The 21,183-nt window shown below is 38.2% G+C and overlaps 1 protein-coding gene across 3 annotated transcripts in view; it reads left to right on the top strand.

Moving 5' to 3' along the window:
* Nucleotides 1-21,183, top strand: part of LRCH1 (leucine rich repeats and calponin homology domain containing 1) — a gene marked incomplete at both ends in the record, with an annotated part of 201,090 nt that overhangs the window by 134,025 nt on the left and 45,882 nt on the right. For all 3 annotated transcript variants that reach the window (XM_080690128.1, XM_080690127.1, XM_080690126.1), the window contains 9 exons: nt 1,484-1,620; nt 5,253-5,380; nt 7,172-7,235; nt 10,493-10,598; nt 13,092-13,216; nt 14,388-14,455; nt 16,333-16,419; nt 20,565-20,654; nt 20,760-20,796. In XM_080690128.1, the coding sequence (XP_080546254.1) occupies nt 1,484-1,620; nt 5,253-5,380; nt 7,172-7,235; nt 10,493-10,598; nt 13,092-13,216; nt 14,388-14,455; nt 16,333-16,419; nt 20,565-20,654; nt 20,760-20,796 (842 nt within the window). The remainder of the gene's footprint in view (nt 1-1,483; nt 1,621-5,252; nt 5,381-7,171; nt 7,236-10,492; nt 10,599-13,091; nt 13,217-14,387; nt 14,456-16,332; nt 16,420-20,564; nt 20,655-20,759; nt 20,797-21,183) is intronic.

Below are 21,183 nucleotides of genomic sequence, written 5' to 3'. Positions count from 1 at the left end.
CCTTTCCCTAAGAATAAGCAGTTCACTAAGGAATGCAAGAAGGAAAGTCCCGTCCACTCCCAGAGCTCACAGGATTCTGAGAAGAGGCACTCTTTACTGGGGAATCTCTGTGGGTGGAATTTGAATGGTTGAAGAAAGTGAAAACCTGCCGGCAGTATGTGTGTGCAGGGTGGGGGCGGTTTTCATTTTTACTCCTCGTTGTGTCTTTTGTCTGTCTCTTGTCCTTTCTCCACTCCGGAATCCTATGACTATTTTAAAACACTGTATTTTAGCCCTGGTGGTCCCCTAATAGAAGTGCTGAAGTCCTGTTCTGATGGGAACTTTTGCTCTCTGTGCAAGCAGAAAGCTCTGTGATGGGCCAGATTCTGCGTGGCCCAACCTCTCTGCTCTAGGGAATAGATTTGAATTTGTTTCTAGCAGCTGCCAACGTCGGTTTGAATGCTTGAAATTACTGAGTGTTTACTGTGCCACTGGGTGGGGATTTTAAGCTAAATATAATGTTCCATCTTGTTAAGAGAGCTACAGAAGCGAGGTGGAGCAAAGCCTCACCGAATCAGAATTATAGGGCCCGTTGGAGAATGCTTAATTAGATCACATTTGAAAAATGCATTAAAAAAATAAAGCATGCACCTATTTATCGTAACTAGTCCCGGTATTATGCCAGCCCAGATATATTGAATAGATAAAAACTTTCTGAATTAGCATATTACTAATGTGTTACTGCTACTTGAAAACAGTTTGAAGTTAAAACACAAACATGTGCCATGTAACCCAGCTTTCATGATTCTTTTGCTGGGAAATAAAAACTTTAAAAAGGCTTTTTAAACAATAGATAATGTAAATGTCAAGCATTTCCAGCTCTTATCAGTACTAACAACAATTCAAAATAATTAAGCTCCCCATAATAAGATTTTCACCAGCTTAGTGAAATAGTATATCATGCATTTCATGTTTTTTACATACCATGTGTTTCTAATACATGGCTTGTTTTTTATTATATATATTGAATATATATATATATATATAGAGAGAGAGAGAGAGATTATATATATTTGGTTACATATTGTATATTACATATATTATATATCTTTATATGTTAAAATATATAGTGTATATATAAATAATATAAATATATATTACATATATGGTTATATACATTTCCTGATATGCAGAAAATTTACTTTTAAATGTTTAGCCATTTGAAAGCCAGCCATGGTGGCACACGCTTGTAATCCCAGCATTTTAGAAGCTGCAACAGGAGGATCATGGTTTTGCATACAACCTCAGCTACTTAGTGAGGCCCCTTGCAACTCAGAGAAACCCTATTTCAAGAAATAAAAAACAAGGCTGGGGGGTGTAGCTCAGAGGTAGAATGCCCTGGTTCCCATACCCAGTACTGGGGGGGGAAAAAAAAGTTTAGCCATTTGCTATTTGATTGTGATGCTTTCTGAAATTTATTTTTTCTCCCACCCTTCTCTTCTAGAACTAGTAGATCTTCCCTTGGTAAAGTTCGACTTCTCCTGCAACAAAGTGCTTGTGATTCCGATCTGCTTTAGGGAGATGAAGCAGCTGCAAGTGTTACTGCTTGAGAATAACCCTCTGCAGTCTCCCCCTGCGCAGGTGAGCAGCTCCAGGAGAGCGCCGCAGAGCCCTCCGAGGACAGGAGCAGGCTTCGCCCAGTCAGAGCAGTTGCTGTCTCTAAGGAGGGGAAACCCCGGGCAAACTGACCACAATGCTAAGCTGCCTTCTGCCTCTTGAACTCCATGGACGCGCCTTCCACTCACTCTTTTGATCACTCCGGCCCCATAATTACATGTCGATCATTTGTCATTTGTACATCCATGCAAAACTTTTTCATGGAGTATATGGCCCATTACAAAAGGGGTAATATATTATTTCCTTTTGAATCTTAGCTACAAAATGGAAATTTGACAACTTAAAACATGGTTATTTATCTTTAGCAAGAGGGATCAAGCTCAAATATGAAACCACAGTAGAACAATATGAAACATATATTCTTTCAGATATAAATACTTTAAAGCTTATTTCTTTTTCAAATAATGACGTCTTAAATCTATACTTATTTTTAAAACTTTTAATTGCTTTCTTAATAGGCTTGAAGATAATTGTGTTTTTGACACTTTTGTAATTGAAATGCTACCAGTTCAATTATCTGGCTTTTATACTGATTATGCTATTTATACTTAAATATACTTCTGTTAAGATTTTGTTGTTCAATTAAAACTAAGGTAGGAAAAATTTGAGCATTTTATTCTATTAAAAGTAGAATTTAGAGGAAACAGTTTCCCAAATTTTTATATGTGTTTAGAGAGCTCAAATTTAGAGTTTTTGGACTTCCGGGAAGATGGCGACCGAGAAAAGTGGGGCTTAAGAGTCCCGCTAACAACCAATCTCCATTACCACAAAAAGAGCGCCTTTCATAGCCAGAAAACACCATCACCAGAAAAACAAAAAAACCACCAGGCTCCAGAGAGAAAGCGGACTGAGAACAGAGCTCAGGGCCACAGAGGAGACACACGCGCCCGAGGACGCGGCAGCAGCGCCATACTGCCGGCGGCAGCGGCGAACTCAGCAGACAGCTACAGCAAGCCGAGGTGAGCCGATGCGGAACAGCCAGGCGGGATCTTTCGGTGCAGACAGCATTTAAAGCTCCCAGTGGCTGAGCTCAGCACACGCTGCAGGGATTCAGAGTGGAAATCAAAACCAGAGAAGAAAAAATACGCCAGCCTCATGGCCGAGGGCGTGGCAGAGGCGCCATATTGCCACCGGCGGCGGCAGCAGCAGTGAATTCACTGAGTCCAGTAGAGCTACATCTGCGTACTCAAGAACAGTGAGTCAAATTGCGGGCCACAGAGGAGAAATCCCAGTATTGTGCCTCCTGGGACTTGACCCAGTGAGGGAGTGGTGGTGGCAGAGATATCACACCATAGGAGAATGTGCAACCTGGCACCCCCCATAGTTTAAAGCAGCCTCTATCGACTCCCTGGGTCGGAGACTCTGTGATACAACCCAGTAAAGGAGTAGTAGGGTCTGAGATAATACAGACTCGAGATCCAGAGCACCTTAAGTGAAGCCATAGTGACCCAAGGGAAGAACCCAGAGAAGGCACAAACCTCTGAAATCATGGGAAAGAGGAATAACACTGAAGTAATGAATGTGCACAACCCCACAACATCAGAACCTGATAAAACAGAAAATCAGAGATTTCTAGAAGATCAAATCAGGAAAATAACTGTAGAAATAATAGAGGTGCTTCGAAAAGAACTCAGAGAGAGCCAAAAAGAGATAAAGGATGCAATTAATGAAGTAAAGGCCTCAATTCAAAGCACAAACAACCGACTAGACCACATGGAGAACAGAATCTCGCTCTTAGAAGATGAGCAATCCAAAAATGAATGCATAGTTTCTAATCTAGAAAAAGATATCCGACAGCAGGAATCTGACATTGAAGAAATATGGGCCCATCTTAAGAGAGCTAACCTAAGAATAATTGGAATAGAGGAGGGAAAAGAAAGTGATACCAAAGGGATCAACAATCTCTTCAAGGAAGTAATAGCAGAAAATTTTCCAAATATAGAGCAAGAGGTTGATACACAGATCCAGGAAACTTATAGAACTCCCTTTAGACAGGATCCGAGAAGAGGATCCCCACGCCATATAATTGTCAAAATGACCAATGTGGAAGCCAAGCAGAGAATCTTAAAGGCAACAAAAACAAAGGGCCAAGTGACATTCAGAGGCAAACCAATTAGAATCACTCCAGACTTCCCAAACCAAGTCATGAGAGCCAGAAGGGCTTGGAGTAACATATTCCAAACTCTGAAAGAAAACAACTTCCAGCCAAAAATTTCCTATCCAGCAAAACTTTCTATCAAATTAGATGGAGAAATAAGAAGCTTCCATGACAAACAGAAACTGAAGGAATTTATGTCTTCAAAACCAGTGCTAGAGAAAATACTCAAAGAGATTAACTACAAAGAAGAAATAGGTAACACTCACCAGAACCAGAGAAACAAGAGTTTCTACCCAACAGACAATTAAGATTGGTTATCTGTGGAGATTCATTATTTATGTTAGTCTTTTACCTATCTCTAAATTGTATTGTTTGCCTTTATTGTTGTTAATTTTTAGGATTTCTAGTTGGAATATTAATATACCTTCAGATATAGCATTTGGAAATATTTTATCCAATTCTATTAGTAACTTTTAACTCTGTTTACATTGTCTTTGGATATACAATATTTTCTTTTATTTTTTAGGGAGTTTGTATATTCTTCTGTTGCCTGTGCCATTGAAATCATATCCAAGAAATCACTGCCAATTTCAATGTTGTGAGGTTTTATGACCCAGATTTTCTCCTAAAAGTTTATAGTCTTAAGATTTATATTTAGGTCTTTTATCTAGTTTGAGTTAATACTTGTATGTGGGATTAGGTAAGGGTCCAATTTTATTCTTTTCCATGTAATTATTATTTTTCAACAATATTTAGTTAAAAGATTATTATTTCCACCACCAAATCTTCGTGGAAACCTTGTCAAAAATAACTTGACAATATAGGGAAGAAGTTAGCTCTAGGCTTGTATTTAACTCCAATGGTCTATATATCTGCCTTTAGAACAGTACTACACTGTTTCAATTATTGTATCTTTATATGGTTTGAAATCAGAAAATATACATCTTCTAGCTTTGTTTTTGCTTCGAGATTGTTTTGGGTATCTAGAGTCCATATTCCATATCAGGATAGATTTTTTTCTGAAAAATAAATATATGATAGTTTCACCTAAAAAAAAGAAAAAAATATTCTCTGGTAAGAAAGAAAGCAAAAAGAAATATTGAAATGTTATCTTTAAGTCATCAAAAGCTTGGTTTCAGACAAATGAAACTGTTATGTGAGATTATCATTTTTAATTTTGGATAAATTGCTATAATACTAGATGTCAACCACTAAGCCAAGCATGGGAGGGAGGGATGGGGAGAGAATGGGGTGGGGATCGGGTGGGGGCTGACTGGGCGATGTGTGCATGTATGTCTACAAAAGTTTGTATCCCACTATGATGTATGAATACAGTGCACCAATAAAATAAAATTAAAAAAAAAAATTTAGAGTTTTTTTTTAATTAGGGTGTTAATTAAAATGAAGTTATGAAAATTAAAATATGCAGCTGGGTATCTGGTACTTAGATTTTGTTCTGTCATTGAATAACCAATGTGTATTATTAATTTCTCCATAGATTTGCACAAAGGGCAAAGTGCACATATTTAAGTATCTGAGCATACAAGCGTGCCAGATTAAGGCAACTGACTCCCTTTATCTGCACACCATGGAGAAGCCACACTTACACCAGCACGTGGAAGACAGGTGAGTCCAGCCTTCACTCAGAGCTCCTATTTAGAATTTGCTTAGGCCTGGGAACTAGCTTTAAAAATCTGTTTGCTTCACTCAACCAATTCTAGTTTATAACTCAGAGCTTATAGACTATTGCGATGGTGACACAAACTTGTAATCCTAGTACATGGGAGGCTGAGACAGGAGGATCGCAGGTTTGTGGCCAAACTCAGCTACTTAGTGCAGCCCCTCGCAACTCAGTGAGACCCTGTTTCAAAATAAAGAATAAAATACTGGGCTGGGGGTATAGCTTGGAGGTAGAATGCCCCTGGGTTCATTTCCAAAACAAACAAAGAAAAAAAAGTATTGGAATAAGAAAAACTGATGCTGTTGAGAACATTTTAACATTTCTCAAATCTTATCTACCGTCTTCTAATCAATAATTCTTCCTGAGTACTGTGTGAATACCTGTGATTAAGATGTATAATATAAACATGAGTATTTTTTACTCATCAGGACAATTATATCTAGCTCTGACATGACTTTCAACAATTATTAATTTTCAATGAGCCTCCAGGATATCATTAAGAAGAACTGCAGGCTTTACTTTTAATTTTTTTAAGCAATGCCGTGCATGTAAGCTGGGTGTGGTGGCATACACCTATAATCCTAGTACTTGGGAGACTGAGACAGGAGTAATGCAGGTTTAAGGATAGCCATAGCAAATAGACTTTCCTCAACCTAGAGAAACCCTATTTCAAAATAAAAGTAAAATAGGGCCGGGGATGTAGCTCAGAGGTAGAATGCTCCTTGGTTAATTCCATAGTACCACATACATAAAAAAAAAAAAATCAGTGCATATAGTATGTGTATGTATGTATGTGTGAATGTATTGTGTAGACATATATGCACATATATTATTTGTGCAGTGCTATTATACATCATAGTAAGATTCAGAGTGATACATCATATATGCATACATCCCTTGATGTATTTCCCTCCATATAACCCTCCCTTCTGAAGCTTCCTCCCTCCCCATAGAAAATAGTGAGGTTGGTATTGAAATTATCCTGTGTGGACATAACCTTATTTGAACTGTTCCCTTTTTCAATCCTCATTTTTTTCCCTCCCTACCTCCCTTTCTCAAACCCCACTGGTTTCTCTCCTAATTTATAGGAAGTCACTTTTGTTTCTGTTCCTATTCTAAGTGGAAGTATTATTAGAATCCTTTCATACATCCTTGCACCATAAATCTAGCTGTGAGCTTCCAGAGAACAAAATTCCCACATGAACACACTTAGAGAGAGATGGCAGTCCTCTTGGAATCTCTACTGCAGAAATCTTTTCCTTCACTTTGTGCTAATCAGAGTGACTTAAAATTTCAGACAACCCCAATCATACTTTCAAGTAATACTTAAAATATGTTTCCATGTATTAATGCTTATAAAGATACTGTCAAGTTTACCTAATCACTAATAAACCTATACAGAATTATTGAAAGTAACATTATATAACCTTCAGAGGTAAAAGCAATTGTGTAATTTCCTGCTTTTCATGCGGTAGACTAAATAAAAAATGAAAATGCGGTGCAAGAGCAGAAAACCCTCAACACAAAGAATTATCTTGTAAATATAGATGGTGCAAGGATATGATTTTCAAAGGCACGTGTCTTAATAGGCTTTAATACTTGACTAATTTTGTCATCTCATAATAAAAATTTGCACAGGAAAGTCATTATTAGAATATAAGTGGATGTACCCTGGAGTGAACTTTGTTATTTTGATTTTTTCCTAAATGAATTCATTCTTGATGACATCATCCCAGCAAGAAGGATTCTGATTCGGGAGTGGGAAGTGACAATGGAGATAAGCGGTTATCTGCCACTGAGGTAAAGATAGTGAGAAGATCTTTTTCTTCTGTGCTTCTGGATATAGCTGCCTGAGTTCACTAAGCTCCTTTCAGTAAAGGATGGTGATGTGTCTCCTGTGGCGCTTTGGTTGCATTTGTGAGAGCAGTTTGAAATTCATTATTAGCTGCTATTTATTTTGCATTTTTGTATTTTGTTAACAGCCAAGAATAAAGTTCCTCTTTCTTCCCCTCCTGCTCCCACATATTATCTGAACTATTCTTGAATGTTTGGTAATTATTATTAAATGACTAAATGGTATACAAGTATCCATGAAGCACTGTTAGAAATATGCTTGTTTTTAAGTGACAGATTAAGTTAGAGGGAAGTGGTTATATGCAGGAATAAATGTTAAGGAGTCAAGTATGCATTGCATTTGAGCAGGGTACCGATGGGAACTGCGCTTATGAGTAACTATAGCTTTTATGACAATAATTGTCTTCCTGAAATCTTAGAGTGTATTTTGTTTGGTTGGATATAAATTGGATTATTTGTAAATCAAGAGGCCGTACATGCTAGAGCTTCCAATACCAGTTACAAATCACTCTTTGCTAACACATTTTTATCTCACAGGGAGTCTATCAGATCCCTCCAAATCTTACATTAATATACACCATTAAATGGAGCATCTTAATCCAGAGAACTGGAAGGGACAGGTGTGGAAAGAGGTTTCACCAGATACTCTTCTCTTTTGGAGGGAATTTGCTGAATTTTGTAGTTACTAAGTTGTGAAACATTGTAGTACACTTTGAAGTTGTATTTGATTGGTCAGTTACCTCATCTAAGGAAATCACAGTTTTATTCTGTGTGACTCCATGAGAGAGCCTTTTCCCAGTTCTCCTCAGGTCTTTGAGTTTTAATAGGTAGCTAAGCTAGCTGGGCGTGGTGGCGCACCCTTCTAATCCCAGCATTTGGGAGGCTGAGACAGGAGGATTGCAGTTCATGGACGGCCTCAGCTACTTAGTAAGGTCCTTGCAACTCAGTGAGACCCTGTTTCAAAAGAGAATAAAAAATAGTGCTGGGGGTGTAGCTCGGAGGTAGAATGACCCTGGTTCCTTTTAAAAAAAAAAAAAAAAGGTAGCTGAGCTATTGAGATTTATTTTCCACAAAAATGCTCTGTAAAGCAGTATATTTTTAAAAAATTAAGATTACGTACCATTTTTTATACAGAACATTTTGGAAGGAAGACAAGTTAGCAGAAAAAGAAAGCCAGTTTCAATAAAAGAAAAAGACTTTCACAAAGCCACATTAACAGTTTCCTGTGGTTTCTGGTGGGGGTGGGAATACTAAATACATAGCTGTCCAAGTCATTCATCCCTTGAACCTTATTAAAACTCATAAGTCCCCTCAAATGGACCATTGTTGCAGAAACTACTCACCCTAAACTTATTGTCTATTAAATTAAGACAGACTCTGCCTTATCCTTTATTCTCTTTAAGACTAAGTTCATTAGTAAAACATTGCACAAAGAAGTTCCTTACAGCCAGGCGTGGTGGCACACGCTTGTAATCCCTGCGCTTGGGAGGCTGAGACAGGAGCATCGCGCAGGTCAAAGTTGCTGAGTGAGGCTCTCAGCAACTTAGCGAGACCCTGTTTCCAAATAAAATATAAAATAGGTCTGGGAGTGTTGCCCAGAGGTAGAAAGCCTCTGGGTTCCACCCAAAAAAAAAAAAAAAAAAAAAGAAGAAGTTTCTTACCCTTACGGTCTCACTGAGTACAAGGAAGATGCTAATATTATTCTAAAAAAAGACCAAGAATTTATTCTCTTCCTCTTAATTCATTGCATATCTTTGGAATTTTGCTAGATTTTAAATATTAGAAGTAGATGGAAATAAAAAGGATTATATTCAACAAAATAAAATACAAACTCATTACCTAAGACACCTCCAGAAAAAAAAAATTTTTTTTAGAATCACAGGGTTCTGAATTAGATAGTGTAATATTCTATTTTCACTTTGGTATATATATATATATGTTACCATCCAGTGTCACTCCCCACTTACATGCCACTGAGGATATAGGGATCACTTCTCTCCCCTCAACCATTGTCTGTTGCCATTGTCTAACTTAGCATTTGTCATGAAGAAATTGAAAACCTGTTTTTCTCAAGATAAATGAGCAAGAACATGTGGGGCCTTATGCATATTTGTTTGATGAATGAAGTGCAGGTTTGCTGTTTGCCAGATTCCAAACCACCTATGCATGTGTCTAAAAGTAAACAGGGGCAAACTCAGTCCTCAGGAATTCAAGAATCAAGGCATGAACACCTAAAATGTGTTCTGCTGCGGTTTCTGGTCCCTGGCCTTGAAAAGCTTTTCACTGAATGGCAAGAGAGAAATGGAGACAGAAAAATAAATGAGGCTCTATATTTCATTTATGCCAGAATCATAGCTTTCCTGAATAAACCTTATCAGCTAGTGTGAAAAAGGAGACCCTCGGAAAGGACTAACTTTGATTGCTACATCAAAGCTTTATTCCAAAATCACACAAAGCACATGCTCTTTTTTTTAACCACTACAATTGTTGGGCACCTTTATGTGTGTAGTGCAGCTTCCTCAGCCTAAATCAAGGAGATAATCTAAAGCTGAATGTCACAGGTGAAATGAATGCTATCTAAAGAGGACATTGCCCCAGAGCCTTACTGCCAGGTTTTCATGGATAGCCATGTGAAACTTGCATGTCGTTTTGATGAATTAGCCTCATAGTCAAATCTCAGAGTATGATTATAATTAAAATGATTGGTTAGACTTTGGGCTAATATTCTAGTTTATTTTCAAATTATTCCTTTGTCGTGTTGGATAATGCCCTTTGTTGTGTTTTTATTGCCCTAACTTTTGCTCTTAGTTTAGAAAAGGCAGATAGGTTCTGCAGGATTTTAGCTCAACACACACACACACACACACACACACACACACACACACACGCATATCAGTGTTAGTGAATGTTTACAAAGTGAATACACCCATATAACTAGCTCTTAGTTGAAGTATCAAAGCTTTACCAGAATCCTGAAAAGTCTACTCACATGCCTTACCCCAGGGCCAACCACTTACTTGACTTCAAACATCATGGGTCGGTACTAATGGTTTTGAACTTACATAGTTAGAATTGTCCTTTGTGTCTTACATTGCAATATAATGTTGATAAGAATCACGGGATGTTGTTTTATTACCTAATGTTCTCTTTACCTCCAATGATAAAACTTCTTCCTTAATGAAACAGTGCATATATCTTTTCAGCCTTCTGATGAAGACACAGTCAGCCTCAATGTGCCAATGTCCAATATCATGGAGGAAGATCTGATCACCAAGGAGGACCCGTGCCATCGCCTTAGCCCAGCTAAAGGTCTGCGAGTGGAAAGTGCAGAAGCTTGCTTTTCAGTTTCAGATATCATGCTTAACACATGCACAGACATGCAGTGTAATAGTTAATATGTGCACATTCCCTGTGAACCAGGTTGCGTTCATCTGGGAAAGTGATCTTATTTAAAATTCAGAACCCTGACATAGATATTATATTCATCTGTTTTGTGGGTGAGAAAGTCAAGTCTTAGAGGCTTTAAGTAAATATCCAGTACCATTTTGTACAGTAAATAGAGCTATTTTTCTGAAGATTTATAGGAGATTCTCTCTCTCTCTCTTTTTTTTTTTTTTGGTGGTACTGTGGTTCCTGGAAGCCATTCTACCTCCGGGCTACACTCCCAGACCTAGTTTTATACTTTTTTTTAATTTGGAAATAGGTTCTCTTAGGCCAGTGCGGCTGGCTTTGAACCTGAGCGGTCCTCCTGTCTCCACCTCCCAAGCGCGGGGATTACAGGCGTGCGCCACCACGCCCGGCTATAGGAGAGTCTCTAAATCCGTTTTTGGAAAGAAAATATTAAGGTGGTAGATATATAAGTTGGAACAACTCTAGCTGCTGTCACACATATCTCAGAGACTTAACACAGTCCAAATTAAATCCAAATGGGAATTAGAGATTAGTTGAATACCCCTCCAGGTGCTTTTCCAAGTACCCAGGATTCTTTCATCCTGGGACTTTTTTTTTTTTTAACACAGGACTTCCAAAGTTGTATGTCCATCCATTTTAAGCCAGAAAAAGAACACAGAGGTTTGTTCAAGGAGGGTTTTTATAAGCTGGGCCTAGAAGGAGTGCCCGTCTAAGCTAGACTGCATCCCATGGCCACATCTAACTATACACAGTCGAGGTATGTTCAGGTGGTGCCTGACTTAGGATAAGTCAGCTGACCTTTATCCTCTGAAAATGTGGCAGTTAGGTTAGGCCGTCTCTAAACTTTGTAGCTCCAAAGTACTCTGGCTCTTCAATAATTATGAAGTGACCACTTAACACAGTGGCTTGCGTACTTTCAAACTCTGCATACTTTCAAAATCCTTGCAATCTATTTCATGTTATCAGGATACAGTATGACAGTATTTTGATGATTCCTCTTTCCTCAATGACTTTTCAGGAAAATACTAAAAATTTAATGTCTATCCATTTGTGGCAGAAACTATTTCATAATGCCCCAAATAAAATATAGAGCTAGAATAATAACAGATTATTTCCATAATAGCTTAAATACACTCATATTAATGCCTAGAGAAGGCAACTCAATCTTTTATGTTTGCTTTCACTTAGATTTAGGTAAGCTTAGCATTACACGTAATGACACTATGATAGGAACCATACATCATTAAAAAGTATGCCAGGCGTGGTGGCTCACGTTTGTAATCCCTGCACTTGGGAGGCGGAGACAAGTGGATCAAGCAGGTTTGAAGCCAGCCTCGCTGGCTTAAGAGACCCTGTTTCCAAATAAAATATAAAAAATAAGTCTGGGAGTGTAGCCCGGAGGTAGAAGGGTTCCATCCCCAGTACCACCAAAAAAAAAAAAAAAAAAAGTATAACTGATCCTTGCCTACAAATATAACTGTGACTATATTCATTTAGATAAAACTTTGTAACATTTCACAGTATAAGAGGGTATTTTCACTAAATATTTCAAAGAAAATAATTACAGCAACCAATGAGTTTCCCCCTCTTTCAGGGGTGTGTGTGTGTATCCTGCTTTAAAGAGTACTTAAAGGATGGTCCTGTTTGTTCCTTTTTAAAAAGTCTTCAGATTGGTCAGCAGAGTCCATTGGTTTTCTTTCTGCCTCTCCCTCTTCCCGAACACGTCCTGGTTGTCTATGCCCTCCCTGAGCAAGCCTGCATCTGTGTGTGGTTTTCTTGAATGCACTTCTGTCCTCGTTAGGATGCGGGCCTCTTGTCTAGTCTTGCTCCACACCCTTCCTTGAGATTACTTACTGCCCAAAGGCAGGAGTCTTATTTGACTGATTTTTTAAAAAATAATCCCTAAAATGCATAGTATAGTACCTGTCATTTAGCAGCTGCTTGATAAATATTTGTTGAATTTGGAATTTGAAGCTGTCATATATTACTGAGGGCAGAGAAGCCCTCTTTTTATAATTTTTTTTTTGCATTCCTTTGAAAAAGTAAGAGGAAATTACATTTCATTCATGAGGAACTAAGCCATAAAGAAGCCTCCATTTTTTAAGTTCTGTATGAGGCTTTCTGTTCCTTTTGCTTGTCGTCGTCGTCGTCGTCCTCCTCCTCCTCCTCCTCCTCCTCCTTCTTTTTTCTCCCCCCCCCATGTCTTATAGGGAAGAGCTCCTCCTCCTCCTTCTTCTTCTTTCTCTCCCCCGCTTCATGTCTTATAGTGAAGAGAACATTTGGGTCACTGAGGTACCTCCATAATAAGTAAGCGAGACAATGGAAACAATTCAGTAACATATATGAGAACCATAAAGTTATCCTTTCTTCCTTTTTCTGTTTTCCTAGTAGGGGAATTTCATCAGGAATTTCCATCAGAGCCCTCCCTTGTGGGTGACAGCAGCAACTCAGGAAAACCAAGGGACCAGTTTGCTGATGGAACAGATCTCCATTCAGGATTTATGAACTATATTAAGGCAAGATTTCACAGAACAACTCATTTTTTTACTCCTTTTCTTCTGCTGGGCACCTTCAAATTTCAGTTCAGGGTTTCAATGCGTTACCTTCAAATTTAGCTTGCTGTAGCCTCGCTGGGATCTTTGGTGGATCTTCTCAAAGCTCCATGTGTCTATTTTCTGGTTAGGAACTGGTTGCAGCCATACATACTTCTGCATACATCCTTCTGCATTTGTCTGCTAAAATATGTTTCTTATATTCTTGCCATTCACCATGTCATGCAAATTAGCAAGCTTAACAGAATTATGATTACCACTCATTAAAAGCTAAAAATAGACATTTGCACACTCTCTTCAATATGTTCTGGGTGAATATATTGCTCAAGAATAAAGGCTGGATATCCCTTCTCCAAAGTACTTAAGCCCAGCAGTGCTTCAGACTTGGTTGATTTTCATATTTTTGAGTATTTGCATAAACTTTAATGGTTTAACATACCTATCCCAAATATGAAATCCAAAATGTTCTGAAATCTAAAACTTTGAGCTTCCTGAGATTTTGGAACCTCAGGAAGTCTCAACTTTTAGAGCATTTTGAATTTCAGAGATTTGGATTAAGGATGTTCAACCTTCTATGACCATAGTAGTGTAACAAAAGAAGTAAAGACTTAATATCTGGGAATGAAGCTGGATATGGTGGTGCACGCCTGTAATCCCAGTATTTGGGAAGCTGAGACAGGTGGCTAGCTGGTTCATGGCCAGCCTCAGCAATTTAGAGAGACCCTGTTTCAAAATAAAAAATAAAATAAAATAGGATTAGGGTTATAGCTTAGAGGTAGAATGATGTCCCTGGGTTCAGTCTCTAGTAACATACACACACAAACACACACACACTCCCCTCCTTCCCTCTTCCCCCACCCCTGGCAGCCACCATTCTATGTTTTGTATTGATGAATTTGACAGCTCTAGGTACCTCACATGAATGGAATCATACAGTATTAGTCCTTTTGTGATTGGTTTATTTCACTTAGCATAGGGTGCAGCATATGTATATATCAACATTTTGGTTACTCACCCATCTGTTTCTGCCTTCTGGCTATTGTGATAATACTGCCATGGTCGTAGACAGGAGCAGGTTTGCACTTTTTCCCTAATGGCTAGTGATTCTCAGAAAATGAATGTATTCTGTCCACAGGACAAGGCAGATGACTGTGAAGAGCTCTTGCGGATAGAAGAGGAGACACACTGGCCAACGGAGGGAATGTGAGTGCCAGGGGCCTAGTAATGGGCTACCACACCTGGAAAGTTCATTTTTCAAGCATACTGAAAGCCCTGTCCTGGTAGGATTTTGAACCGCTGTTCCTTGGGCGAGCTGATATTCATACCATTTGATATTTATAAGAAGTTCCCAAGTCTCCTTTGTCCAATGCTTCTCACAAATATTGGGCAATACAGTGTGTCTTAGCCCATCCTGTGTTGCTCTCACAGAATCCCACAAACTGGTTAACTTAAACATTAGAAATTCATTTGGCGGAAGGCCAGGAAGTCCAAGATGAAGGGACTGTGCCTTCTGAGGGCCTTCTTGCATCATAACATTGCAGAAGACATCACGTGTAAGAAAGAAAGAAAACAAGAGAGCACGCACACCAAGCTCGCTTCAGTAAAGAATGCACTCCTGTGATGAAGACGTTAAATCAGTTATGAGGGCAGAGACCTCCTGACCTATCCTCTGAAGGTCTTAATGCTGTTGAATTCGTGATTAAATTTCCAACACATGCGTGTTGAGGAACACATCCAAACCATGGCACAGTGCAAAGTTGTGCCTCTTTCTTGGCCTTGGGTTTTATCTGATTTGAGGCTCTGGGTTGAAATGTAACTCAGGGAATTAGCTACAATGTCTAGACTGGAGATTCTGCCTGAAGAAGCCAACGACTCGAACTAAAGTGAACCAGAGTGAACCGTAGAGCTGCTCTCCTGCACCTGGGTCTTCTGGTGTGAGATTTTAGGAAAGAATATATCTTTAATGACCTGGACCAAGTCTAGTAACTGTCATTTAATACTAACATTTATTGAATATTACATGCAGACACTGTCCTAAATACTTCACAGAGTATAATTCATTTTGTCTTTACAATGATCCTATGAAGATAAATTCTGTTGTCTCCCATTTCGCAGATGATAAAGCCAGGGCACAAAGAAACTTACTGTCTTACCCCCAAGGTCACAGAGAGCCAGCATTTGACCTCAAGGAATCTTGTATGAAGCAAATATCCCTTCTACTCTATTGTCTATTGTAAATCTTGCCAAATAAAAACTTATTTGGCAAGATTTACAGAGAAAGAGATGAGTGATTTTATCTGAACCATTTCTGAGGGAACTGAGTTTGGACCATGTGGCATAGATTAGGGTTTAGTTCCCAGGATTTTGTTTTCCATGATCTGGGAAGTAGACCTGAACCTGCCATTGAACCTTGTGATTATAGAGTCATAGGCTTATGAGGAAAAAAATGGTTGTTTTAAAGTAAACAAAGCTTTGTAAACTCCATTCTCAATCTCAGATCTGTTGTTCCCAACCTTGGCTGTAAATCTGCATCATCTGTAGAGCCTTATCAAATGCCAACCCCTACTTGGGGTCAAGTCTCCCTGTGAGTATCAAGGTCTGGCATGTTTTGAAAGCTTCACAGATGATTTTGCTACATATATATCCCAGATTGAGAACCAGTCTCCCACACTGAGCCCCATAGTGTATGACAGTAATAAAATTGAGTCAAGCTGGTGGAACTGGAGTTGGAAGGCTCAGATGTATCAGAGATCCATCCAGCAGAGACCCCCAAGGAAACACAGGAGAATTCAGGAAAGCATACTGAGAGGCACTCATCTTGTCCATTGCCTGACTGTGCACAGGTGCACTTGGCAGCCTGTGGGCATCAAATTGAGCTGAGCATCCCCCACCCAGCAGCTCTCCCTATGGCACTTGGCACCCCACCCTGCAGAGTATGGCCATGTTTTCATTACCATGCTGAGCTGGTCAAAATCGTATTCATAAATTAGATGGGTCTTTGTAAGTTTACTCTGGAGAGCCTAGATGATGCTTGTGTTTGAGTGATCACTTTCATTCTCATACTTGGTTTCACATTGCAGAGTAAGTTCATCCAAAGACCAGGACGTGGATATCGTGATGATCGAGCAGCTAAGAGAAGCAGTAGATCTGCTGCAGGATCCCAATGGGTACGTGCCTCTTTTCTTGGCCAGGCTTCATGTGTAAATAATGCCTGCTAGTTTATTGGAACATTACCTCAATTTCTTTTTTTTTTCTTAAATATATTTATTTCACAGTGTTTTCCAGTATGATTTTTCCTCTTTTCAAGATTTTTTTTATACATTTATTAGTGCAGTATAGTTTCACATCATAATGTAGTTCTAGTGATAGTGACATATGCTCACACAACACTTGGTGAGTTTTCCCCATTTCTCAATTTTATACACAAAATTTGATCTTAGCATAGCCACTGACAAAGTCAAATCAATTTAAGTGCCTGTTTCTCAAGATGCAAAAATTAAAGAGTCCAGTTTCTGCAGAGATCAGTGTTTCCTCACTTCTTTATGAAATTTATTTGCCTCTCATAAAATTCACATGGGATTTTTGGTGTAATACTTAGAAAATTGAAGTATGAGAGAAGTACATAAGGCTTAAACCATTGATTTGTACAAGGAAAAATTTTCTAAAACAGAAATTCAATAAGTAAATATCACTATACTGATTTCTGGGAATGCCAAATATATGTTAACTAATATATTTCGAAAGATTTGGATTGTTTTTAAATCTGAACTGGCCACCGCTGGTAATATTCATTTTATGCAATATATATATAGGCTTCTTAGCTAAGGAAAATGGAATTCCCATGAACAAGATATATTTTGGTAAGACAATATCAAGTATTCAAGTATCAGGGGATAACTACATGACCACTAGAGAAAGAAACCCAAAGCTTATCTCTTGTTACTGTTCAGAAGTCCTGGGACTTTACATGTGAAGAAGATGTAGTCCTATAGTACGAATGTGGGAATCACAACACAGTACTCATAGCTAAGTTCTGGGAATTTGTGGCCATGGTAGTTTTTGAATCCAGGGTATCAGCAAGAATACTCCAGCAGTATTGCCTGGTCCTGAAACAATGGTGGCAGGTTGAGTCTGGCTGGAAATCTTTAGCAAATGATTTGAAAGACATTTCAATTTTGCAGACATTAATTGAGTGCTTAGAACATGCCAAGATCTACAGCGTGCACCTAGGAAGACATAAACATGAATGAGAGCCAATTCTTGCCTTTCAGGCACTTTTAGTGCTTCTTTGCTATAGAAGCTGGAGATTGTTTTGAGTGGTTGTTTGTTTGTTTATTTGTTTATTTGCAGTACTGGGGATGGAACCCAGGGGCATTCTACGTCCAAGCTATACCTCCAGCCCTATTTTTTACTCTTTATTTTGAAACAAGGTCTCACTAAGTTGCACAAGGCTTCACTAAGTAGCTGAGGTTGACTGCCAACCACAGTCCCCCTGTCTCAGCTTCCCAAGTACTGGGATTACAAGCATGTGCCACCACGCCCCTCTGGTTATTTATAAGTATAATTGATTTAAGTGCTTGAGGTGGAGGTAAAAAAAGCAGTAAGGTAGAATGAGTACCTCATCTCAGGAAAAAGGAGATAAGTGATTGGGCTGGCTATCCAAAGGATAGGATATTTAACCAGGGGCTTTCATTATTGGCAATTTCAAGGAGAAAGCAAATTTGGGTTGAATGAGAAGCTTAGCCAAAGGTGTGAAGGCCCAAAAATGGGGTCGGCTTGGGAAAGCTCCAGCATAAGTCTGGTTTTCTAATGGTATTTCTGTGATCGAGTGTAATAGTGTTAAAGGAAGAGCCCTGGTTTTGCTTCTGATAAAGAGAGGGCACCTCAAGATGTATTTATTTTTAGCTGTTTGAATATTAGCAATAAAACAGTTTGCATATGCATTGGATTTTTTGTTGTTGTTGTTTTATTTCACAGATCCCGGTTGTTGTTTTTTTTTTTTTTCTTTTTGGTTAAGAAACTTTAGTGAAATATTGATGTCCTGTTTTCCTTTACCTTGGTTTCTTCTTTGGGCCTTCTCAGTGTTAGTTTGGTGATATTTCATAGCCACATTATATTATATGAACTCATAATCATCATTATTTCATATATACCTATGAAAATGCCTATCCTTTAAGATAGCTTTGTACCTTTTGTTGTTACAGTATTTTTCAGTTTTATAAATCTTTCAGAAAATAAAAAACTATACATAAGACAATTTTAAGATTAAGGATGTGTATCAAATTGCTTATGAATATTTATTTATCTAGTGCTGGGAGAGAATCCAGGGCATCATGTATGCTATTCAAGTATCTACAACTGAGCTATACTGCTATCCTCTTAATTCTCCTCCTCCTCTTCCTCTTCCAGTACTAGGTATGGAACCCGGGGGAATTCTACCTTTGAGCTATACCTGCAACCTTATTTATTTTATTTTATTTTTGAAACAGTTTCTCACTGAGTTGCCAAGGGCCTCACTAAGTAGCTGAGGCTGTCTGCAAACTGTGATCCTCCTGTCTTAGCCTTTCAAATGCTGGGATTACAAGTGTGCACCACCGCACCTGGCTCTTGTTTTTTAAATGACAGAATTTGTACCAGAAAAATTTTTCTTTTTTTATTTTTGTGTGGATCATAATGAAAATGGCATACATTCACACAGTGCTTCGTGCCCTCTCTCTCCCCCATTTCCCTTCCCCCCTCCCAATAAAGAGTGTCCAGGTTAACCATGTTATATTTATACTATTACACATATTTGGATGTAACTCCTCCATTGAACAACCTCAGCTTTCTTCCTCTCCTATCCTTCCATTCAAGCTTTGCTGAGATTTCCCATCCATCATCTGGAATCCCTCTGGTATTACCACTACTCCCTAGCTTGGGCATATTAGAGAAAACATATGTCCCTTCTCTTTCTGTGCTTGACTAATCTCACTTAACATAATGTTCTTCAGTTCTTTCCATCTTCTTGAAAATGCTATTATTTTATTTTTCTTTATAGCTGAATAGAATTCCATTGTGTGTATTTCCCATAATTTTACAATCCATTCATCTGTTGATAGAGATCTAGGTTGGTTCCATATTTTGGCTATTACAAATTGTACTGCTATGAACATGGGTATGCATATGTTACCGTAGTTCTCTGATTTCAACCCCTTTGGAAAAATACCCAGGAGTGGTATAGCCGGATCATAATGGTGGATCCATTCCCAGTTTTCTAAGGAATCTCCACACTGATCTCCATAGCGGCTGAACTAGTTTGCACTCTCACCAGCAGTGTAAAAGAATTCCTCTTCTCCCACATCCTTGCCAACATTTGTTGTTATTTTATTTCTTTATGTTTGCCATTCTGATTGAGGTTAGATGGAATCTCAGTGTAGTTTTGATTTGCATCTCCCTGATGGCTAGTGATGTCAAACATCTTCTTATGTATTTATTGGCCATTTGTATCTCTTTTTTGAAGTGTCTATTCAATTCAGTTTCCCATTTCTTGATTGGGTTATTTGTTTTGCTAGTGTAGAGTCTTTTGAGCTCTTTGTATATTCTGGATATTAGCTCTCTATCAGAGTGGTGACTGGTAACATTTTTCTATTAAATCCAAATGTTAACCGGGTATGGAGGCACACACTTGTAATCCCAGCATTTGGGAGGCCGAGAGTGGAGGATCGCGGTTCCCAGACAACCTCAGCTACTTAGTGATTCCCTCTGCAACTTAGTGAGACCCTGTTTGAAAATAAAGAATAAAAAAAATAGCGCAGGGCGTGTAGCTCAAAGGTAGAATGCTCCTGGGTTCTATCCCCAGACTCTCAAACAAACAAACAAAAACAAAACAAAACAAAAGAAATAAAAATAAAACAAAATAAAAAAACCAAATGCTATTTGGGCAGATACTGAATTATAGTACTCTTAGCAACTTTACCTGCTTCTGTAAATTAGTATAAGACTTAACATATACTACTTATGAAAATTATGATTTTTATCAGGAAATTAAGACTTAACATATACTACTTATGAAAATTATGATTTTTATCAGGAATTACTATTACTTTGTGAATAGGTTGGATTTTGATGTCAATAGCAAATGGAAAATTATATTTATGCATCTGGTAAGGAAATATCACACATATTGAAATCTCTGTCTTAAATTTATCACTTAATCCTAAAGATAAGCAGCACTTTCCAGCATATTAGACTTTTATACTAAACATGACAAGTAGAATTTATGAAAAGTAAAATTTTTTAAATTATACTGATATATTCTCCTCCCACTCTTTAGATTAAGCACAGATATCACGGAGAGAAGTGTTTTAAATATCTATCCCATGGGATCAACAGAAGCCTTGGAATTATCAGGTTCTCCAGTAAAGTATGTTTGCCTTCTTGTAACTAAGTATGTTTTCTCTTTTTTAATTAAAGTATTTATGCTTTAAATTCCATATATGTCTTTTTTTTTTTTCTTTCCTTCCTCTAGCGGGCAAATACAGCTGGACACATCTCCAGTGTATGAGGTAAGGTCAGAGCTGTATGCTGTATTCTACCACAGAACACTCATCACCACTCTGAAGAAATTTGCCAGGGGTAGAGACATTCGTAGGAGGGAGGCCAATATCTATGTTTGTTCAAGACACGGTTTCAACTTTTTTATACTTTTACCCTCTCGTGTTCTGTCTTTTATATCTCACTTTCCATTAAATAAGAGAGATGGCTATTTCTCATAGATTATCTAAATTTTTAACATCAAGATTGTCATGCTGAGTCAGGTGATGGCCACTAAGATATGTAGGGAACATGCTCTTTGTCAGAAACAAGTGGTAGAACCATGATTGCAGATTTTATAGCCAAGAAGGAAGTCTAGCCAGACAAAAATAAACTACAAAAGACCTTTAAAACATTCA

Source organism: Muscardinus avellanarius (assembly GCF_963383645.1).
Source record: "Muscardinus avellanarius genome assembly, chromosome: 2".
Lineage (NCBI taxonomy): Eukaryota > Metazoa > Chordata > Mammalia > Rodentia > Gliridae > Muscardinus > Muscardinus avellanarius.
The sequence above is the reverse complement of the archived record's forward strand: the minus strand, read 5'-3'. Positions and strand labels throughout refer to the sequence as shown.